Consider the following 20,779-nt stretch of genomic DNA (forward strand, 5'->3'; position numbering starts at 1 on the left):
GCTGGCCAGGAACTTGGCCAGGCCCAGGCCACACAGCCTTGTGGATCCTGCGTGATAGGAACATCTCGGCGTGGGTCCAGTGACTGCCCCACGGTCAACTCCACGCCAGCTGTTTCCGGGCTCAACCCGTTCCTCCCTCCACAGACGCTCAAGAACGCCTGGCTGCAGCGCTACGCGGTGAACAGCGCAGACCCCGGTGTGTTCGTGCTCCTGGCCTGCGGCACCATATCCAGCACCTGTGGCCAGCTGGCCAGCTACCCACTGGCCCTGGTCAGGACTCGGATGCAGGCACAAGGTAAGCCCAGTCCCAGACCAGTCCCCGTCTCCCAGGCAGGTTGGGAGGGCCAACAGAAGACAGCTGACTGTTGGCCTCTCTCTGCAGCCTCCATCGAGGGCGCTCCCGAGGTGACCATGAGCAGCCTTTTCAGACAGATCCTGAGGACCGAAGGGGCCTTTGGGCTGTATCGGGGACTAGCCCCCAACTTCATGAAGGTGATTCCAGCCGTGAGCATCAGCTACGTGGTGTACGAGAACCTTAAGATCACTCTGGGGGTGCAGTCACGGTGACCCGAGGGCAGGTGGACTCGCTGACCCTGGCTGCAGCCAGGGTGTCCAGCCATCTCATTCTGTGAATGTGCCGACAACACTAAGCTGACTTAAGCTAAGCTGTGAAACCTGGCAGCGCACAGGGAGGGCGGGGAGACTGGCAGGCCTCGGCTTGTCCTGCTGACTTGCAGACCCTCGTGACCGTTCCAGGGAGGGTCCCTGGGTTTCCTCAGGGTCCAGGGGTCAGCAGGACTTGGGCCCATGCGCCGAGGCACAGGACGTTTCCTGCAGCGCCTGCCGCATAGCGAGCTTGGGGATAGCTTTGCTCTTCCATCTCGTCCCCACAGCCCGGCCCTGCCGCTGGCCCACTGAGTGTTCCTGTGCCTGTTTTGCGTCCCTCCCCCTGATTTGCCGTGGTAGGAGTAGGGCCACCAGCCCACTCCCAGCCATGAGAGGTGACTGCCGGCCTCTCAGACCCACCTCCGACCTGCTGTGTCAGCACAGGGCGTGGCCCGGGAAGGTGGGGGGTCCCGCTTGGGTTTCTGAGCTCTCACAGAGGGCACCTGTGCGCACGCGCTGCCTGGTCTGCAGCGTGACCGGGGAGCTTGTGCTGGACCTGCAGTCCCCTGGCTTCTGTGCCTGGGTCTTGTGCTCTGAGCTGGCCCAGACTGTCAGGACTGGCACCAAAACCGAACTCCTCGTCCCCACTCTGTGGCATAAGGGCAGTGCCCGGTCATGTTTTATTGCCAAGAGCAGAGTTTCTGCCCTGTATCCGCCCTGCTGAGGGATGGGCGGAAGGCCCTGGTCCTGTGCTGCTGGGGAGGGTCTTGGAGAGGCAGGTTGGGCAGTGCCCTGTTCCTTGCTCCCCAAGGAAGATGGGGAGTGGGTGGCTGGACTGCGCGAGGTCTGCTGACCCCCCAGGGATTCGTGTCCATCCCAGCGGGGTGAGGTGGGACCAGCTCACATTCCACTGATGCGACACAGCACACTGCTTGGAGCCTATTTATTTTGTATTTATTTGAACAGAGTTATGTCCTATTTTTATAGATTTGTTTAATTAATAGCTCATCATTTTCAAGTTCATTTTTTATTCATATTTATGTTCCTGGTTGATTGTACCTTTCCATCTCCACCTGGTGGGGGTGGGGGAGAAAGGGAAGGGCCTCGAGAGTGACCCTTCCTGGGCCCACACCAGCGTCCTGTCTGGTCTGTCCAAAGAAGTTCCTCTCAGGACTGGAGACAGGAAGTCGAGGGGAGAAGCCCCGACCATGGAGAATGCACCCCTTAGCGGCTCGGCAGCTTGTCCCCAGGAGGCCTGAGACCTGGAGGGGGAGGGGCAAGGGGAAAAATCCCGGCCATGGGTGGGTGACAGTCCCAACCTTGCATGGACAGGGAGGAGTTCTTTATTTGATCCTTTTTGAATGACAGGGTAGTGAGATGCCGCTCATCGTGAGCTTGTGACAAGGGGGTAGGGCTGGAGGACGGGTGGCCATTTCCCCACCCCAGCCCGGAAGTGGGCCCCTCCCTCGCAGCCCGCAGCTGCCCTTGCTTGGTAATGCTGGTCCGCTGCCCACTTGACATTTGCACCTCCATTCCCCAGAATGGCCTGATGAGGACAATTTAAATAGGATGCAAAGATCAATGCAAAAATTGTCATATATAAATATATAGATATAACTGGAATTTGTCAAAAAGCAGATTAAAGAATTGGAAGTTGTCATTCAAAACAGCCTTCTAATAAAGTTGTTTCAAAGTTGCTGACGGAGCCAGGGTTTTCTTGATTTCCTTGCCTCCCTCGACCTTTCATGCTGATCCAAGCCAGTGACCCTCTGAGAACTCAGTCTGGTTCCTGTCACTACAGGGAGGGTCACATGTTAGAAACTGAATCCTTTCATTTCCCACCCAGGGCCTGGGCTGCTTCCCCTCTTGGCTCCATGGAAACACTCCCTTTTAATGTGGTTTTTGATTTGGGGTGTTCTGAGGAGGCACCAGTGCTCGGTTACCTCTTCTGGGGCTGCTTCCTCAGTGCTCTCCTGCTTAGCCATCTCGGACGGTGTCACTCCCTCCTGCTTGGAGTGCCCTCTAAGCGTGGCCTCCAGACACCACCAGCCTCCCGGGTGGCTAGGCCCTCTTTCCAGCTTTCAGCTGCTGGAGGGCCTGGAGGGCCGAGCAGCCTCAGGCCTCTCCTTACCCATCTGGTCGCTGTCACTCATCTTGCTGGAGATGACTTTCAGTAGCTGTGCTCAGGTGATCCCCGTTTTATACATGAGCCAGCTCCAGGTTCACCCGTCCAGCTATGAACTCAGCCTCAGCTGACGGTCATCTCGAGCGTCTCGTGTCCAGGGCAGGCTCCTTCCCAGCTCTTCTTCCAAACCTGCCTGTCTTCATCTCAGCAAGCACACTCCCTTCCTCCAGTGACTTCAGTCCCATCAATCAGCAAATCCTGTCAGTGATACCTTCAAATATATCTGGAGTCTGACCTCACAGTGTCCACTGCTGCTCATGGTCAGAGGCAGTGTCATTTCTTACCTGGGCCTTTGCAAAAGTTCCTAAACTTGTCTCCCAGGCTTCCCTCCACTCTGCAATCCAAGCTGTGCTGGAGGGACCCTTGTACAACCTAGTCTTGGTTCATGTCACTCAGCTCTCCATGAGGAGACAAGCCACCAGCTTGTGGAGACCCTGCAGTTTCTCATCCAACTGAGCATCTGTAACTCGGACTGGAAAATATGGCCCAGATAAAAATGGGCACTTCACAAAGGAAGGTGAGTGGCCAAAAGCCAGGAAGGGACTTAGTGCCATTCGTTGTCAGCAAAACCGAGGGGGAAGCAGTCCGTGCAGGTAGAATAACTAGTTAGTGTGCAGGTAGAATAACTAGTTAGTCCGCAGCACCCAAGTTGATGGAGAATCTGCAGCAACTAGAGCCTCTGCTGATGGCAAGGTCAAGTGTGAAGCGTTTGAGGGAACTTTGTTTCCAGTAAAGTCAGACATTTTTCTTGTGACCCAGCTTTCCCCTAAGTAGTACCCACTTTTCCCCAAAACCCTGTGTCTGGCTGACAGCAGGTTCATTCATAGCAACCAGAAACTGGGAGCCGCAAATGCCCTGCAGCAGGAGGAGAGACCCAAGACCTCTGTCTGCGTCTATTGAGGGACGCCACTGGGCAGTACGTGGGAATGAATTGCAGAAACTACGGGCGACAACAGGATGAACCTTACAGATGAACCGAGAATCCAGACCCCCGAGCAAGAGTGCTAGGCCCTGAGTGCCCCTGGGTTGTCTCCAGGGTGGTGGCTGCCTTGGAGGGAGAGGTCATGGGAGAGAAGTGTCTCCCTTCTCACCTGATATAAAAGTACCCTTTGTGGCTTCCAGGGTCTCCGGCATCTGCCCGCCCCGACCAGAGGTGGGTTTACCTGCACAGAGGCGGCCTGGGCGGTCCCCAAGGCCCTGGTGTGCTGGGAAAATGGCCTTTCTCAAATTAGCGTTTTCTTAAATGGCCTTTCTCAACCTTCTGCAAAACAGGTTGAACCCGAGCTGTGTGCTCGGTGTGCTCTGTCACTGACTCCATCTGGCCCTTTTTATTTTATTTGGTGACAGTCTGAGTTACTGAGATTGGCCTTACCCAAGGACTCCAAAGTGCTTCAAGTTTCAGGCCCCTCAAAACCTCTCTTGGGCTACTCAGAAATGTGCTTGTCTTCAGCAGGTGGCACACACGAGGCTCCATGAGGCGTTCATTAAGTGATTGTCCACAGCGTCCTGATGGCCCTGGACATCAGAGGCCAGGCAGGCCTGCTAGGGGAGGGGAGCCACAGCTCAGGGACTGGTCCTGGGCATGGATGAATAGTGTCCCCCTAAAATTTGTGTCTCCCCCAGAACCTCAGAAGATAGCCTTACTTGGAAACAGGATCACTGCAGATACAGTCAGTTTAGGGTGAGTTCATTCTGGATTAGGAGGGCCCCTAAATCCAGTAATCAGTGGCCTTCAAGAAGAGGGAATGTAGGACACAGATCCATGGAGGAGAGACTGGCCTGGGAGGCTGGAGGGGTGTGTCCATGAGCCAAGGACACCAAGGCATGGCTGCAGCAGCCAACATTGGCTTCCTGTGCCTGATACCAAGGTGATAGGCCTTCGTCATGCCCCAGCTCTCGGATCTTGGCAAACTGCTGTCCAGCCTCCCACCTGCCCCCACTCATCCATCCTCAACCCCCTGCGCTAGAGGCCAGGGCTCCTCAGCACTGAGGCCAACTCTGGGGACACTACAGGTGGTTGATGCACGTAGCCTGCTCAGGCCAGCCTCCCTGCAGCAAGTTAATTTCCTCTGTCCCTTTGTCCTGTCTGAGCTCCTGTCACCTTCACAAGGCCTTCACACCCACCTTACCTAGGATTTGGCCTCTCCTATCCCTTTCATCACTTGGGCTCTTAGCTGCTCCCTCCTCCTGGGCCTGAGGGTCTCTGTGGGCCACATTCTCTGCTGTTCTCAGTGCCCTGAGCCTCTAGGCTAGCTTTCCATGGTAAACCTCAGTTTGTTCATTAGCAAGATGGGCACAGAACCTTCCTTACAGCTCTGAGGGGGGAGGGCTGTCCAGCTTCATAGGAAGGATCAAAGTTAAGCTGAGCTTCAGACCAGCTTGTGGCCCCAGCCCTGCTCTCCAGGGAGGCTGGCTGCTGGCTGCCCACAATCCAGACCTCACTGGTCTGAGCGGGTTGGAATGTAGGGGAAGGGTGGGAAGAGGAGGAGCTGGGGTTGGGGCCCAGCTGCCCAGAATGGACCTTGGCCCCTGCCCCCAAACACCAACTAGCCCAGAGTGGCAGGTGCTGGTGGCTGGAGAGGTCACCAGGGCTAGGTAGGGGGCCACTGCAGGTAGAGCAGGAGTAAACTGAGAGACGACGGCCCCAGGTTAACCACCGCCTCCTGCTCTTGGCTTCTTGATATAGGCTGGCCAGGAGAGCAGAGGCCAAGGAGGGAGTGCCTTGGTCATTTGCTATCATGCATCAGGCAGCCCTTGGCCCCGAGGGGCCATCATCTCTGAACAGCCAAGGGGGAGAGGGAGCTGGCCCAGCCTTAACCCTCATCCCCCGCTGGCCCATTCTCTTGACTCCACCTGGCTTATAGCATTTGTGTTAGTGTCTCACGGTGGCAGCTGCTACAAACCCAGGGACAGGTGCAGTCTCTCACAGTTCTGGAAAAAGTCACGTGAGTTTCACCGACTGAAACACAAGGGTCACAGGCTGGGTTTCTTCTGGAGGCTCTGGAGCTGGGCGTGGGGGTCCAGTTCCCTGCCCCTTCCTGCTTCTGGAGGTTTCTGTGTTCCTTTTGACCCGTTCCTGCCCCTCCAGCTGCTGTGCTTCTGCCACCCCATCTCTTCTGCATCAAGTCCCCCCACCCCTCCCTTGTCTGAGGACACTTGTGATTATATTCAGGGCCCATCTGGATAATCTCCCCATCTCTGAAGGCATTTTAGTCACATTACAAGCCCCTTCCCTGCAGAAAGGATGACGCAGGGAGTAGGGTGTGGATGTATTTGGGCCACGCTATCCCCCTCACACACCTCACCGCCAGCATCCTTCCTGTTGGACTGGTTAAATGCAGTAAGAAATAGCTGCAAAACTGTACTGCCATTAGAATTGGTGGGGACAGCCACCTCCTGGAATATGTTTGTAATCTAGAGACTTCAGCACAGGGCCAGGTGTGGCTCAGCGGGACAGCGCAGGCCCAGTGTGAGCAAGACCCTGGGTTCCATCCCCAGCACCAGGAAAAAAAAAGATCACAGAAACTGATGCCAGCAGATCTGGGTCTCCCTGCTGCCTCTGCCCCTTAATTAACTGTACCACACAAAGCAAATGACTTCATCCTCTGGTGCCTCAGTTTCCTTATATGTAAAATGGGCATGTTTCACTCAATCTCAGGGATCTTTTAGGATTAAATGAAGTAATACCTGGAAAGCATTTGAAACAGTGGGTTGCCACAAAATAGACCTCAATTGACTGCTGCATGTATATACTTAATATACAGTAGATGTGTGTTTGTGTGCAGGATATGTGAGCTATATAAAGAATAATCTAGCCGGCGTGGTAATGCACACCTATAATCCCAGCGACTCGGAAGGCAGAGGCAGGAGGATCGGGAGTTCAAAGCCAGCCTCAGCAATTTAGTGAGGCACTAAGCAACTCAGTGAGACCCTGTCTCTAATAAAATACAAAATAGGGCTAGGGATGTGGCTCAGTGGTCGAGTGCCCCTGAGTTCAATCCCCAGTATCCTTCCCCCTGTGAAAAAAAATAATAATCTAGAAAATTGTATATCCCAAAATGTCAAAAGTGGCTAGATGGACTGTGAATATTTTACATCAACTTTTTATCAACCATTTCTATTTCTTTACAATAAACATTATTTGCATAATCAAATGAAAACAAGCAAACCAGAATTCTCATGGGCTTTCGTCCCCAGGGATTCCCTGGCTCCCAGGGAGAAGGGATCTTGTGTTCTCACTTCCTGCTGCTCTTGACCCTGAGCTCTGGAATCCAGCCAGAAACACAGTGGGAAATGTGTTCTTCTGAGCAGAAGTGCACCCACCAGCTGTTGAATGCCCTCACTCACATGTCATCTTCCAAACACCCCCCAGCCCTGACCTCACCAACACCAAGGAGGTTTACTCATGCATTTCACAGGAGGGAAGGGGCTTGTCCAAAGTCAGCTAGCAGTGGCAGGGTCCCAACTCAGGCCTATGCCACTAAAGGACATGTGCCAGACGCAGTGGCGCATGCCTGTAATACCAGCGGCCTGGGAGGCTGAGGCAGGAGGATCGCAAGTTCAAAGCCAGCCTCAGCAACGGCGAAGTGCTAAGCAACTCAGACCCTGCCTCCAAATAAAACACAAAATAGGGCTGGGGATGTGGCTCAGTGGTCAAGTGCCTGAGTTCAATCCCCAGTACGCCCCCAAAAAGACAAGAAACGTGACCTGAGCATGTAAAATATGGAGTAAGAGTTCCTGACTTGGGGACTTTTATCTTGGAGATGTGTTTTTTTCCTACTTGCTCATCTTCAGAGCCTGGGCAAATAGAGTCCCTGACCAATGAAGGTCGCCCAGGGAGTGGACCCGGAATTGGCCACCAGGGGCAGCCCGGGTCCTGTTTACTGCAGGGTGCTGCAGACTGTAGCGCCCTCTGGTGGCTACAGGAAAAACTCCAAGGAAACTACCAAGCCCCATTTATAAAAGGTCCCCTCTGGTGTGTGTGTCGGGTGTTACTGGGGGAAGATGCTGGGCCCTGTTGGTGCCCTGTGGTGGCCGTGGGCTGACCAGCCATTCTCTAATACCAGTCACAGGGAACCAGGGATCGGATCTGACTAGCACAGTTGGAACACCACAGATGCCAGCACCTCCCCACCCAGAGCGGGGGGGGGGGGGGGGGGTAGATAAGCCCCCAGGAGCCACTGCCTCCCAGCATGGCCCCCCCACATGGCCCCCCACTAACCCAACCGGGCTGCTTTCCACGCAACGGGAAGATGAGAGAAAATGTAATTTCCAAGTCTTGTAGACAGACAGAGGCACTGTCTGGCAGCCAGGGCTTGGTGTGCAGGAGAAGAGAAGCGAGAGCAGGGCGCACAGCAGGGACACTCCCGTGGCCACGGTGTCGTGGACACTAGGTGGACAGCTTATCACAAGAGGGGCACACCAGACGCCCCCTTTGGGAGAGTTTGGGACTGACAGAGGCCAATCAGCCTCCTGGTGCCAGAGATGTACCAGGGGACAACCCTGGACAGGATCTGAAAGGGGCAGAAATAGCCTGTCTGAAGAAAAGGGAAGTGAGAGGTGGGGGACGATGGGGGGACGCAGAGGGAGGCGTAGCCAGGCCGGCCTGGCTCTGGGCTGGCACCTCTCCCTCCTCCCGCAGCCTGGGGGCCTGGCACTCAACGCCCCAGAGGGGGCAGGGGCAGGGGCAGGGCAAGTGGCCTGTGGTGTGTCCCAAAAGGGAGTACTGGGTGGCCCTGAAGGGCAAGACAGTGACACGTGCTGACAAGTAGACCCAGAATGCCCGCAGCAGCCCGCTGGGGAAACAGGGCCAGGCTCCAGGGCGGCTCCCGCCACCTCCTGTGATTTCAGTGATTATGAGGAACTAAAAATACTAATAAAGTAAAATTTTAAGACTTTCCCAAGAGGGTCTGGGGGCTGCCCAGTCCACCCTCATCAGAGGGCCCAGAGTTCAGCTCACTGGCTGCCCTCTGGAGGTCCCTTGGCAGGCCACGCCTCTCAATGGCACCTGGGGAGCAGGAACCCCACCAGGTGCTCTGCTCAGGGTGGGACCCTCCACAATCCCACCCTTGCTCTGGAAGACACTGGCTACAGACCCCGCCCCAGCCTACAGCTGACAGCCAGAGAGGTCACCTCTAAAGTGCGCCTCTGAGGACCACGTTTGAACCACCCGGTCATCTGGACCTGGACCCTGCTCTGAGCTGGCCTCCTGCTGTGTGCCCTGCTATATCTTGTCAACTGAACGCCCACAACTCTCTGGTGAGCAGGGCTACTGCACCCATTTCACAGATGAGGAACGGAGGCTGGGGTCACTCCATGGCAGTGAGCCACCTGGCTCCCACCGACTGCAGACACTAGACTAACGGCAGTTACTGCTGTGGCTTGGCCCTGGCTCTGGCCACGCGGACCTCAGGACACAACCACACAGGGGAGCAGCAAACATTTTTTTATTGCAAACGTGCCAACAGTCCCAGGCAGCACCTGGGAACCGCGGAACCTGGGGCCTGGGGAGGGGACTCTTCTGGACTGGCCTCCGCCTGCATCCACAGTGGGAGCCAGGCTGACCCCACCCTCAGGGTGTGGCCCCAGGACAGCCACCAAGAAACTCACCAGAAGGCTGAGGGCAAGAGGTCCAGAATGGAGGACTGGACCTGGGCCTGGTGGGAGCAGGAGGGAGGAGGAGGGGTGGGCTCTCCATAGCCTGTGACCCTCGGGTGTCATGGGGAGATCCAGCCCGGGCCCTGCCCAGTACCCAGGCCCTACGGGCATTCAGGAGTCCGAGGCTGGGGAGGCGGACACGGGTAGACACCCCGCCACTCCCAGCACACACAGCTTCGCAGGGCCTGGCCAGGCCCCGGTTCCCAGCAGCTGGCCTCCTCTGCTGCTACCCTCCACTGGGCGGGGCGGCTCAGTGCACTGGGGGGGCCTCGGCAATGGCCTTCTCCACCCGCAGGTACCAGGGCTGGATGTGCGTGTGCCGCATCAGGTCGTCGAAGGCCTCCAGACCCTCCATCACCCGCAGCACGCCATACACTGCCTGGGGTGGGGACAACGGACCTGAGGCCGGGCCAGACGGGCACAGCGGCCCCAGGGAGCACCCAGACCTGTCTGCTCCTCTGCCAGCTGTGTGCCTGGGGCCTGTCACATCCCCACTCAGACCTCATGACCCACTGAAGGGTCAACTTTGCGCATGGAGCTTGAATGAGATGCACAGGATGGCTGTCGCCTGCTCCTTCTAGGCAGGAGTCCGCCTCCAGTCTCCCTGGGGAAAATGTCCTCCTGGCTCTCAGGGCCTGAGATTTGGGGAGGAGATCCCAGGACTCCACTCTAAGGCCCAGGCCACTCTGGCTGTTCCTTGTTTTGGTGGCTGGGCTCGACCCCGGGCCTTGCGTGCCAGGCGCGCTCCACCACGGGGCCAGCCCAGCCTTGCAGGACTGCTTCAGAGCTGCCACTGAAGCCAGGCAGTAAGACTTTGCCGGGTGGAAGCCTGGAGTCCCACTCAGACCTACCCAAGGCTGACCAACCCCAGGGAAGGCAGGGTGAGACGATGACGGGGACAGTCTCGGCCCTGATGCTGCCCTTGGGCCCCTGGATCCAGCCAGGCCTAAAAACCACCCCTCCCCTGGACTTGTCAGTTATGGGAACAGGACAGTTCCTGGTAGTCGGCTTTTCCCTTAGGCTACTCTTGAGCTGGGTCTCTGCCCCTGAGCGGGGGCACACAGCTGCCTCTGGGTGGTCACAGTCATGGCCTGGGCTTTCCTTCCAGTCCCCCACCCCAAGGCCTCATCTGGGCACTGCCCGCCAGCACTACACCCACCAGGTCAGCGAGGTTGGGCGTCTGGCCCCCCATGAAGGGCCGGTCTCCGCCGACTGCTGCCACCCACTTGTTCGCCGCCTCATAGAGGTCCTCTCGCACGTCGTCCCGGAGGTGGTGCCTGGCAGGAGCAGGGGGTCCCATCAGGAGGATGCTCCCTGGCCTAGGTGGAAGCGGGGCCTCCTCTGGGGAATGGGAAGGCTGGGTGAGCAGGGAGGCCCCCACATGACGGGAGGCACCTGCAGAGATGTCCCAGATGGGATAAGGGGCAGTGACTCACCCCGAGTATAGGAGCGGAGGAAGGCATGAGGCAGAGCCCTGGCTTCAGTCCCCAAGGGGATCAGGCGTGCTAGACCCGTCCTGCCTTGTGTCCAGTGGCCCCCGTCCCACCTTGCCTCCTCTGGACTCCATTCTGCCTGGCCTCCTCTGGGCCTCTGTCCTGCCTTGCCTCCTCTGGGCCCCATCTCCCGCCATCCTCCCCAGAGGGTTAATGGGACCAGCACACAGAGGGTCATGCCTCGGAGCACATGCACACGCCATCACCTGCTCTTGAGGCGCTTGCTGATGAGGTACATGGCGGCTGCGCCCGCATACTTGGCCATGGCGCCCTCCAGGGCCCCGAACTTGCCCTCACGGACTATGTAGTCGAAGGAGGCCAGGGCCTCGGCAGGCGTGCGGTACACGTTGGGCGAGATGAGGTGCACCAGCCAGTCGTCTGCCCACTGCCGCCACTTCATCTCCTCCCTGCAGGCCCAAGAAGGACATCAGGGCAAGTGGACTTCCCGAGCCAGGGCCTGGAGTGCAGGAGCGGAAGGCTCCCCACAGCCTGCCCACACTCCCGGGGTGGTGGCCTCCCACGCTCTCCCACACAGTCGATGTGTCCTCACCACTACCCCAGGAGGCCCCGGTCCCACTCACGTCCTCGCCTCCTTGCCACCATACATGCGCTGGGCCTCCTTCTCATCCAGCATGAGCCAGTACTTGTTGCAGAACTCGGTCACCTCCTTGCCCTGGTCATTCATAGACTTCATGGGTGGGTAATAGGTGATGACCTCTTCCAGGGGCTGCCTGTGAGAGAGAGCCACATTCTCACCAGCTCCTTCCTTCTCCTGTCCCCTGGCCACCAACCCAGCCTCACCCAGCCCAGCTGGAGCCAGGACTGACCCATAAAGGCTCTTCACCCTCATGAAGCAAAAAGGATTTGGGTTAGACACCGGGAGCACGTCCTTGACAGAGGTCTCAGGGGAGGACAACACTGGCCCATTCTGGAAATCTCAGCAGCAGCCCCACCCCCGCCTACCTGGGCTTCCCAGGGACTCCTTACCCAGACACCAAGTAGGTTTTGAGGGCACTGATAATGACAGAGGAATCGTTCAGTTGTTGCTGAAAGAGAAGAGGAGGTTTAGATCAAAGGTTCTGGCTGGCACCAGTAGGACCCACTGGCTCCTAAAAACACTGACACCAGGGCTGTGAGTGAACTGGTTGTGTGGGACCTGAACCCTGTTTATCCATCCTCAAGGACTGGTCCCTAAAACCAATGCCCCCTGAGCTTGGCCCTCCCTTCCCTCAGGCCCTCATTCTGCCTCAGGGCAACCAAGTGTGGCTAATGGTGGGGGCAGGAGCCAGGGACCCCTGTGTCTGGGCCCAGCCATGCACCACAGGGCCAGAGTCAACCCAAGACAGAGCAAGGTGGGGAGTCCCTGAGGCTCACCAAGCTGTCTCCGTCCTGGGCCACCAAGATGGGCACCTTCCTGTATGAGGAGAATTTGATCTCAGTCCGGCGCACAGGGTTCACCTCCACCACCTCGTAAGGCAGGGCGTGGAAGTCCAGGAAGGCACGGACTTTGCTGCAGAAGGGACATGTCTTGTACTGGTACAGGGTCAGCTGCAGGCGGCTGGACAAGGAGAGCTGAGGGGGAGCAGAGGAGGGGCTTCTGAGGCCTGGCACCCCTGCCCAGGCCCCACCTGGGCAGACACCTTTCCCAGGGAGTCTTTTGAGTTGACCCTGAGAATACGGGGAGAACAGGGTGGCAGGCAGGGAAGGGGCTGCCGTGGCGGATGGCCCAGGTGTAGGCCACCAGCTGGCAGGCCTCAGGGCAGGGCCAGCACCTGTGGAAGGTCTGCTTAGAAGAACCCTCCAGTGTCTCTGCCCAACACTGTTCGGACACTGATCGTTCCCCTCCAGTCTCAAAGGATGTCCCAGGCTGTGCCTCTCTCCAGCGGCAGTGCACCAACCCCAGGGACCTCTGGGTGAGGGGACAGAGCTATTTGGTACCTAGGCCAGCACAACTCAGTTGGTCCATCTCAATTCTGCAAGGGGGAGGGCTGACCAGGGCCGCCAGGACCACCTCCCTCAGGGTTGGGTTCACAGGGGAAACCTGGGACTGGACACAGGTGGGCAGGGTGCCACGCCTAATCCACTCCCCTCCCCGGGTCAGGAAAGGGGCATCCGCATGAGGAGGGGGCTGTAGTGGTGCAGCCTATAAGCTCTCAAGGGTGGCTGAGTCACCACCGGGCTAGAGGGACACCTTCATTTCAGGGCCTGGAGTCAAAGGGTCACTAGTTCCATGAAAGTGCTGCTGCTTCAGACACAACGATTTCATGAGAAATACACACAGTTCTGGGCTAGTAAGCAGCAGTCGCGTCCCCATTTTACGGATGAGGAGGCTGCCGGTTGACACCAAAGGCCGAGTCGCTAGCCCAAGGTCACAAGCAGGCGGAGGAGGCGACTCCCGACCCCACTGGTTCCCAGGAGTCTAGTTTCGTCGCTGATCCCAGAATCTCCATCCACAGCCCAGCCAGGCCTTACCTGGGCGGCTGAGCGCTCGGCGCGGAGGTCCTGGGCGCGCAGGTGCCACCGTGCGGTGTGGTACAGCCCCAGGGCGCCCCCCAGGGCTAGCGCCGCCGCCCCCAGTAGCCGCGGGCTCCCCTTGCGGGCGGCGGCGGCAGGGGTCCCCGGGCCACCAGCAGCCCCCGCGAAGCCCGCCCGGCTCTGCGCGAGGAATGGTGGCCAGGGGCGGCCGCCCAGCCTCTCTGCCAACGCGCACCGACCGGGCCACAGCGCCCGAGCCGCCCCAGCCGCCCGCGCCGCCTGGGCCATGTTCGTTCCTCCGAGGCCACGGGCGGGCGCGCGAAACCAAGACGCGCAGGCTCGGGCTCTCCTTAAAGGGCCGGGTTCCGGAAGCGCGGCGGGTTGCCTAGGGTGATGGTGACGCCGAGCTGGGACCGGCAGCCCTATTCGGATTAGCCGTGTGTGCCAACCAGAGCCGCAGAAGTACACCGGGGGGTGTCTGGAAGCGACTCAAGGCCTCTGGCTTCCGAGGGTGCGTCTGCAACAGGTGTCGGCGGTGATCGGCGCGTACCTGCGTGCCAGCCGCGGCTCGGCCGCTCGGCGTGCTGCGTGGCTTCCGAGCGGTGCGACAGCCTGCGATACGTGGTTAGCCTCTTCTGCAGTGTGCACCCATTCGAAAGAGATTGAATCCTGACGACCGTCAAGGAAAGGGCCCCGGCTTCAGTGAAGGCCGCGGTGGGGGCCCGACCCGAGGTGGCGGCGATTCGAGCTCTTCCTGCCCTCCCGAGTACACCTCTGCGGTAACCCAAACCATAAACTTTTCCAAACCCAAAGCGGGGCCTAGGAAATCACGTGTCTCAGGCAGCCCACGCGCAGCGCCGGGCTGGCCGACCCGGAGGCCCCCGGGCAGGATGGGGCAGAGCAGGAGTCTGGGTTGCCGCGCCTCACCGCCGGGCTCGCTCACCCGGGCTGAGCGCCCGAGCCTCCACCGCCTAGGCTTCTCGGAGGGCAGCCCTGGGAAGGCCCCACCTGGCGGCCCGGAGGGGCGTGGCTGGCGGAGATCCGGAGGGGCGGGGCGTGCTCGGGCTCCGCCCCGCTCCGTCTCCGCCTTCCACCCTCTCTGCCCAGGGTTCTGCCACTGCCTCTACCTTGGGACCTGAGGCCGCAATGTCCGGCCCCCATGGAGTCTGGGCATGCGGGTGGAGATGGGAGCCCAAGGCGAGGACAGTGGCTTAGGAGAAGCAGGTGACTCAGGGGCTGCTTTGCTTTCCCAGAAAGAATTGGAGCCAGGACAGGGACCTGGAAGAGCTCGAAGAATCCTCCCAGTATTCCCATGGACACTGAGTTGTAGGCACCGTGTCCGAGGTGCTGGGCCAACTGGTCTCTGGGAACGGCAACACTGGAGAATCGAGAGCACTTTTTACAAAATGGGAAACAGGCAGATTCAGGGATGTCGCCCATTTGAGATTTGTTCCAGCTATTTCCTTTAGCCCCTAGGGAGATCAAGACTTTGAGAGGGACCTAATGGAGCTTAACTGGCTTGGCTTAGCTGGAGGCACTGATCCGTGTCCCTAGCCACCTGGCTTTGTTGGTGTGACCTGTTTTACAGCCTGTTGCAGCCACAGCACTGCTGGGGAGCAGGAGAACCATCAACCATCACCTCTCTTTGCCTTCTCCAATTTGCGTTTTCCCACTTGCAATGCAGGAATAATGAAAGATATCTCCTGCATTGAGATGTGTTTGAATTAAGTGGGGGAAAAATGAATAGGGAGAGGCTGGTAAGGTTGATATGAGACTGATGCCTGAGACACCCCTATTTTTTGCCCACCCAGCAGCTGCTCCACCCTAGGATAGGATGCTTTATCCTTTACTAAATCTAGGAAGGAAACCCAATGCCCAGTTCATCTGCCAAGGCAAATTTCTTCTCTTTTTGTCCTCTTGACCAAGACAGCTCTTGGCTTGCTGAACAGTGCTGGTTCTGCCTCACTGCCCTTGGTCCCTGTGGTGCCTCTCAATTCATTCCAGCACTAGGCCATCTGCTTAATGCCCACGGGGCCTCAGGGCAGAGGAACAAGCTGTAGCTGAGCAGGATGAAGACCTAGACTCAAGTCTGAGTGAATCTCCGGGCTAAATAAGGGAAAGGGGAGTTCAGTCTGGGCCTGAGGCCCCATCCCTAACTATCTCTCAGCCCCAGCCTGTCCCTGATTGCACCCAACCCAATCCTCTACACCAGCCCTGCTCCCACCCCACCCTTTCTCTCTGCTCCTTCCCTGGCTTTTCTCCTCCTTGACTGCTTCCTGATCTGAGTCTCGCCCTCATCCTCCCCTGAAGGCCAGATGAAGGGGCAGAATGCTGACTATTGCTACTATTCCCCCAAAATCTATAAGCAGGAACTTAATACCCAGTGTGACAGTGTTAAGAGGTGAGAATTTGAGGAGGTAATTAAACCACCTCTCATGAATGGAATTAGTACTCGTGAAGGGGCTCCAGGGAACTAGTCAGACCTTTTTTGCCTTCCACTCATTCCATATGGCGAGGACACCTGCACAGTGCCAACCATGGGGAACTGGCCAGACACTGACCCTGCTGGTGTCTTCATCTTGGCTTTCCAGCTTCCAGAAGTGTGGGCAATAAATTTATATCATTTTTAAATAACCCAGTCTGTGGCTTTTTTTTTTTAATCGGGTATGAACCCAAAGGTACTTAACCACCGAGCCACAGCTCCAGCCCTTTTTCTATTTTATGTAGAGTCAAGGCTCACTTAGTTTCTTAGGGTCTAAGTTGTTGAATCTGGCTTTGAACTCACGATCCTCCTGCCTCAGCCTCCCGAGTTGCTGGGATTCCTGGCATGCACCACCACCCCTGGTGTGTGGAATTTTTGTTAATAGCAGCAGGAACAGACTAAGACAGGTGCGTTCTTCTCTGTTGCTGCAGGGATCCCTGGGAACAGGTTGCTAGGCCCACAGGTTCTTGCACACAGGAAACAGTGGAGCTTCTGTGTAGGCAGAACCCAGACCTTGCCAGCCCATGAGCCCCATTTTGGGCTGAACTTCTGTAACCACCTTCCTGGGTGGCCACCTTTCTGGGTGCCAGCAGTACAGTCACAAGCCCCTCTGTATCTCTGTGACCCCACCGCTACTGGTTTACCTTTAGCCTCTCTGGACATGCTTTCCAGTCACCTCTGTCCTCTCCTCTTCTGCAAGAAAATTGAGTTCTTCAGGGTTTAGTCCTAGCCCCTTGGAGGTCAGTGCACACATCCTTGACCATACCTCTCTTCCCTGGTTTCTGTCACCATCTCTATTCTGAAGGACCTCACCTGTGTCCTCAGCTCAGCCTTATCCTAACTCCAGGCCTGCATTTACAACTCCCTCTGGGATAGACCCCCAGGACCTCTCACTTCAGTGCTGCCACAACTACCAACCTGCCCATCCTTCCTACCTGGCTCCTTTCTTGCCTACTGTTCCGGCACAGTGGCCAATGGGGACCCCAGGAGTCCTGCCACTCCTGCCCACTCCACGACTCCCCAGGGCTCACTCTGCCATCTGCCCCTCCCCAACACTTCAGGGGGGCTCTGAGTGTCTCACTGCCCTCATCGAACCCAGGACCTACAGAAGGGATGAGATGCATAAGAATCATGCCACACACACCTGTAATCCCAGCAGCTAGGGAGGCTGAGGCAGGAGGATCGCAAGTTCAAAGCCAGCCTCAGCAACTGCAAGGTACTAAGGAACTCAGTGAGACCCTGTCACTAAATAAAACACAAAATAGGTTGGGGATGGGGCTCAGTGGTTGAGTCCCCCTGGGTTCAATCCCAGAACCACCCCCCCTCGGAAAAAAAAAAAAAAGAATTATGCTGAGTGAAAGAGGCGGACAGTGAAGAGTCCTCACTGCAGATACCATCCGAACAGGGGATGCGAACTAGTCTGTGGCCAGAGTTGCCTGGGGTGGGAAAGTCATGGAGGAGAGCAGGAGGGGTGGATTATAGAAGGGGCAAGAGGAGATCCTTGGGAGATCTTTGTGAGGTGATGAAGATACTCACTGTTTCACTGTCTGGATTTGGTAGTAGTTTTGTGGCTTTTTTTTTTTTTTTTCCATACTGGGGGAGAACCCAGGGCCTCTTGCCTGCTAGGCAAGTGCTTTGCTACTGAGTTAAAACCCCATCATTGTGGCATTTATTTATATCTAATCTTCCCAAATTGCTCAAAAACTACACTTAAAGGGCTATACCAAAAGGACTCAGGAGCTCCCAATGGCCAAAGTTGGGACAATTTGAGCAACAAAATAAATAGAAAATACAAAGTAGAAATGAGGTCGTACTGGATTATGATCCATAGAATAGACATCATGCGCGTGGTCGCCCCCCATGAGGCTACTTGAGTGGTCTTTTCCTCTATGCTGAGCTACGGGGCCCTAGGTCTCCCCTTGGGAACAATCCCGGCATTCCCAAGGGTAGACTGCCCGAGGCGTGACGTCTCTCTCTATCACACAGCTCTCCTAGCTCTGGAATTGGGCGTAACCCTCTGGGTTTAGACAGCCCAGCTCCTGCCTTATTGGTGAAGAACACTCTGAAGAACACCTTTGAAACTCCCTTGTGTAAATAAACTGAACGCTGTCTTTCTCTCTCTCCACTGTGGAAGCTGGACCCCTAAGGGTGGCCCTCGCTGTTCAAAGTTACTTTCTGTGTAGTGTGGATTTCCGCCACCTTCCTTTCTTAGCTTTATTTCACAGCCAGTTCACTCCATGCAGAGGAACTCTGACCCTACCGCCTTCGTGGGACGTGGGCAGGACATGAGTTAATATTGATCTAAATAAATGATTGAGGGTTGGGGATATAGCTCAGTTGGTAGAGTGTTTGCCTTGCATGCATAAGGCCCAGAGTTCAATCCCCAGCACCACAATAAATAAATAAATACATACATAAATAAATGATTGAGTCTGGCACAGTGGTACGTACCTGTCTGTCCAGGTACTCAGGAGGCTGAGACAGGAGGATCACAAGTTTGAGGCCAGCCTTGGCACCTTAATGAAGCTGTCTCAAACTAGAAGGCCAGTGGTATAGAGCACCCCTAGGTCCAATCCCTGATATGGGAAGCATATAAGGGAGGAGAGACAAATCTCACCTGCAGAAGGATTCCAAATAATTTATGTAATACTGTGCCCCTGAGGTGGTGGAGCAAACCCCCCCCACACTCTTTAGCTGAGGGCTGTGTTCCTTCTGAAGAGCACAGTATAGGAAGGGGGAAAAAATAACTTCCCAGTAGAGAAACCTGGCAAAACCTTGACCTTGACCAATTCAACATTAACCATGAGGTGCCCTTATTGATACTACCCTTGATACCATACGATGCAAAAATGACTTTTTGTTTTTTCTGACCTTCCTCCCTAAAGCCTCTAACCCCAGTCTAATTGTGAGAACAAACACTCCACCACCAAGACAGATCTCACGTTGTCAAGATCAAAACCCAGAAAGTCTGAGGAGCCTCACAGCCCAGAACCCTGAGGAGGCAGAGTACTGCTGCGGTTTATGTCCCTGGGATGAGCTGAAGTCAGATCCCCATCCTGAGATAGCAGAAGGTGGAAACGTAATCTGACTATGACATTTGGAGGGGGCCTTGGGCGGTGATTAGGATTTGAGGTCATCAGGGTGGCTGTCCTAATTGAATCCAGGTGGCTGCCAGCGGCCATCTGCGAGCTGTGCAGGAGCTAAAGCGATGTGGACCATTAGGCAGGAAAGCCTGCTGCAGCGACCCTGCTGGTTTAGAACGCCTGGTTCACGTGGCGTCCCGCCCAGCCCCACAAGTTCAGCACAGCACCAGAGATCGGTGACCCAGCTGGAGCCACCAGCCTCTCAGAGATGGGTGTGGCTTGGCAAAATGCCAATCCACCTGTTTGCTGCAAGACCCCTGCTGCACCCAGGAGCAACCGCAAACCAAGACTCTTCCCACTGAAGCCTTCTCCCTGGCTTTGATGGACTCTCCTTCAATAAAGAATCGGGGCGTCTTCAGCTGTTCGGTTCCAGCTCCCGTCGGGACTGGAAGACCCATCAGGTGCTCCCCTTTTCCTATCTAATTTCTGACTCTGTCTTTATTTCTGATTATTTCAGACTTTTTATTTCCCAAGCAGCTCACACCTCCTGAGCAGGAACCTACCCTGGCGGTGCTGGCCACCCCAATAGTGGTTTTATTTTTATTTATTTTTTGTTGCTGGGGATCGAACCCAGGGCCTTGTGCATGTGAGGCAAGCCCATAGTGCTCCCTGTCTCTTGCCATGTGACACACTATTTTGGGATTCTGCAGGCAGAAAGGCCACCACCAAATGTGACCCCTCAACCTTGTTCCTCCAGAATCAGAAGTCAAAATAAACTTGTTTTCTTTATAAAGTAACCTCCCTCTGGTATTTAATTGTAGTAATGTAGTGGCACCCTCTTTCTCCAAAGGAAAATTTTAACTGGGCCTCTCCAGAAATCTTCACCATGGCTGATTTTAGGACTGTCAGCAAGAGACTCTCTGCAAAGAGTTCAATGTAGATAAACTTCCTGTTTTCAAGTTGCCCTGTTTTACTTGGCCACTGGCCAGGAAGATACCAGAACTCCAGGTGCTGGACACCCCCTTACTAGTTTTCACAGTGAAGTAGTTTGTAGAAATGTGTAAACAAGGCCTCTGGCCTTGAGCTGGACTCCACAGAGATGTCTACATTTTTAAGATAAGTTATGGGCTGGGGATGTGGCTCAAGCGGTAGTAGGCTCACCTGGCATGAGTGTGGCCCGGGGTTCGATCCTCAGCACCACATACAAACAAAGACGTTGTGTCCGCTGAAAACTAAAAAATAAATGTTGAAATTCTCTCTCTCTCTCTCTCTAAAAAAAAATAAATAAATAAAGATGTTGTGTTCACCAAAAACTAAAAAATAAATATTAAAAGAAAAGATAAGTTACAGTTGGGCTCCATGGTAACAGTTGGCAGGGGGAGGAAAGAAAGGAGAGAAGAAGCTCCCCACTTCTCAGGTGTTGTCTTTGTTGCCCAAAACAGTGAAATAAAAAGCTGCTTAAAAACTGTGAACTTCTGCAGACTGTGAATTTCTGAGCCCCTCCCCTTATATGCTGGGTATAAAACTCTGCAACTCCCTGAACTCGGGGTTCAGGGGATTGATTGATTACAGCAAAAGCTGTGCCCTCTGAACCTGGCTGCAGCCAAATAAAATGGTTTTTGCTATCTTCAGTGTCTTGCCTTGTTTGTCCCTACAACAGTAAAACAATTAGCCTAATACAATGACTACATCTAATATAGTATACTGGATGAGATCTTGGAACAGAAAAAGGGCATTATGTAAAAACTAGAAAACCAGTGACTTCGGAGACTGAGGCAGGAGGATCACATTTTTGAGG

At 55.8% G+C, this 20,779-nt stretch overlaps 2 protein-coding genes and 1 long non-coding RNA gene across 14 annotated transcripts in view; 2 read left to right on the forward strand and 1 right to left on the reverse strand.

The window, feature by feature from the left end:
- Slc25a25 (solute carrier family 25 member 25) overlaps positions 1 to 2,304 on the forward strand; it is a 35,197-nt gene extending 32,893 nt beyond the window's left edge. For all 10 annotated transcript variants that reach the window (XM_021723578.3, XM_005321011.4, XM_078048312.1 and 7 more), the window contains 2 exons: positions 145 to 295; positions 383 to 2,304. In XM_021723578.3, the coding sequence (XP_021579253.1) occupies positions 145 to 295; positions 383 to 567 (336 nt within the window). In that variant the 3' untranslated portion in view covers positions 568 to 2,304. The remainder of the gene's footprint in view (positions 1 to 144; positions 296 to 382) is intronic.
- A 6,916-nt stretch (positions 2,305 to 9,220) lies between these two features.
- Ptges2 (prostaglandin E synthase 2) lies at positions 9,221 to 13,704 on the reverse strand. Of its 3 annotated transcripts, none has more exons than XM_005321016.4 (7): positions 13,414 to 13,704; positions 12,316 to 12,513; positions 11,929 to 11,987; positions 11,523 to 11,672; positions 11,148 to 11,348; positions 10,608 to 10,725; positions 9,221 to 9,827 (listed from the first exon to the last, which is right to left on the reverse strand). In XM_005321016.4, exons 1-7 carry the CDS (start codon positions 13,702 to 13,704, stop codon positions 9,699 to 9,701), a joined length of 1,146 nt encoding a protein of 381 aa, XP_005321073.2. In that variant the 3' UTR covers positions 9,221 to 9,698. The 3 variants fall into 3 exon arrangements, with proteins under 3 accessions (XP_005321073.2, XP_077904440.1, XP_077904441.1); XM_078048314.1 differs by having other exon boundaries at positions 10,608 to 10,767; XM_078048315.1 differs by lacking the exon at positions 9,221 to 9,827 and having other exon boundaries at positions 10,653 to 10,789.
- A 234-nt stretch (positions 13,705 to 13,938) lies between these two features.
- LOC120889908 (uncharacterized) lies at positions 13,939 to 20,453 on the forward strand. The gene is made up of 2 exons (XR_005734127.2): positions 13,939 to 14,195; positions 18,784 to 20,453. It is a non-coding gene; the product is annotated as an uncharacterized LOC120889908 (long non-coding RNA).
- The last annotated feature ends 326 nt before the right edge of the window (positions 20,454 to 20,779 follow it).

Source organism: Ictidomys tridecemlineatus, chromosome 4 (genome assembly GCF_052094955.1).
Source record: "Ictidomys tridecemlineatus isolate mIctTri1 chromosome 4, mIctTri1.hap1, whole genome shotgun sequence".
Classification (NCBI taxonomy): Eukaryota; Metazoa; Chordata; class Mammalia; order Rodentia; family Sciuridae; genus Ictidomys; species Ictidomys tridecemlineatus.

Coding starts and splice junctions, on each gene's coding strand:
- Ptges2 (XM_078048314.1), bottom strand. CDS start 13,704: ATGGCCCAGGCGGCGCGGGCGGCTGGGGCGGCTCGGGCGCTGTGGCCC. Junction 12,514..13,413: donor CCGAGCGCTCAGCCGCCCAG/GTAAGGCCTGGC, acceptor GCTCCCCCTCAG/CTCTCCTTGTCCAGCCGCCT. Junction 11,988..12,315: donor CCCAGGACGGAGACAGCTTG/GTGAGCCTCAGG, acceptor CTTCTCTTTCAG/CAACAACTGAACGATTCCTC.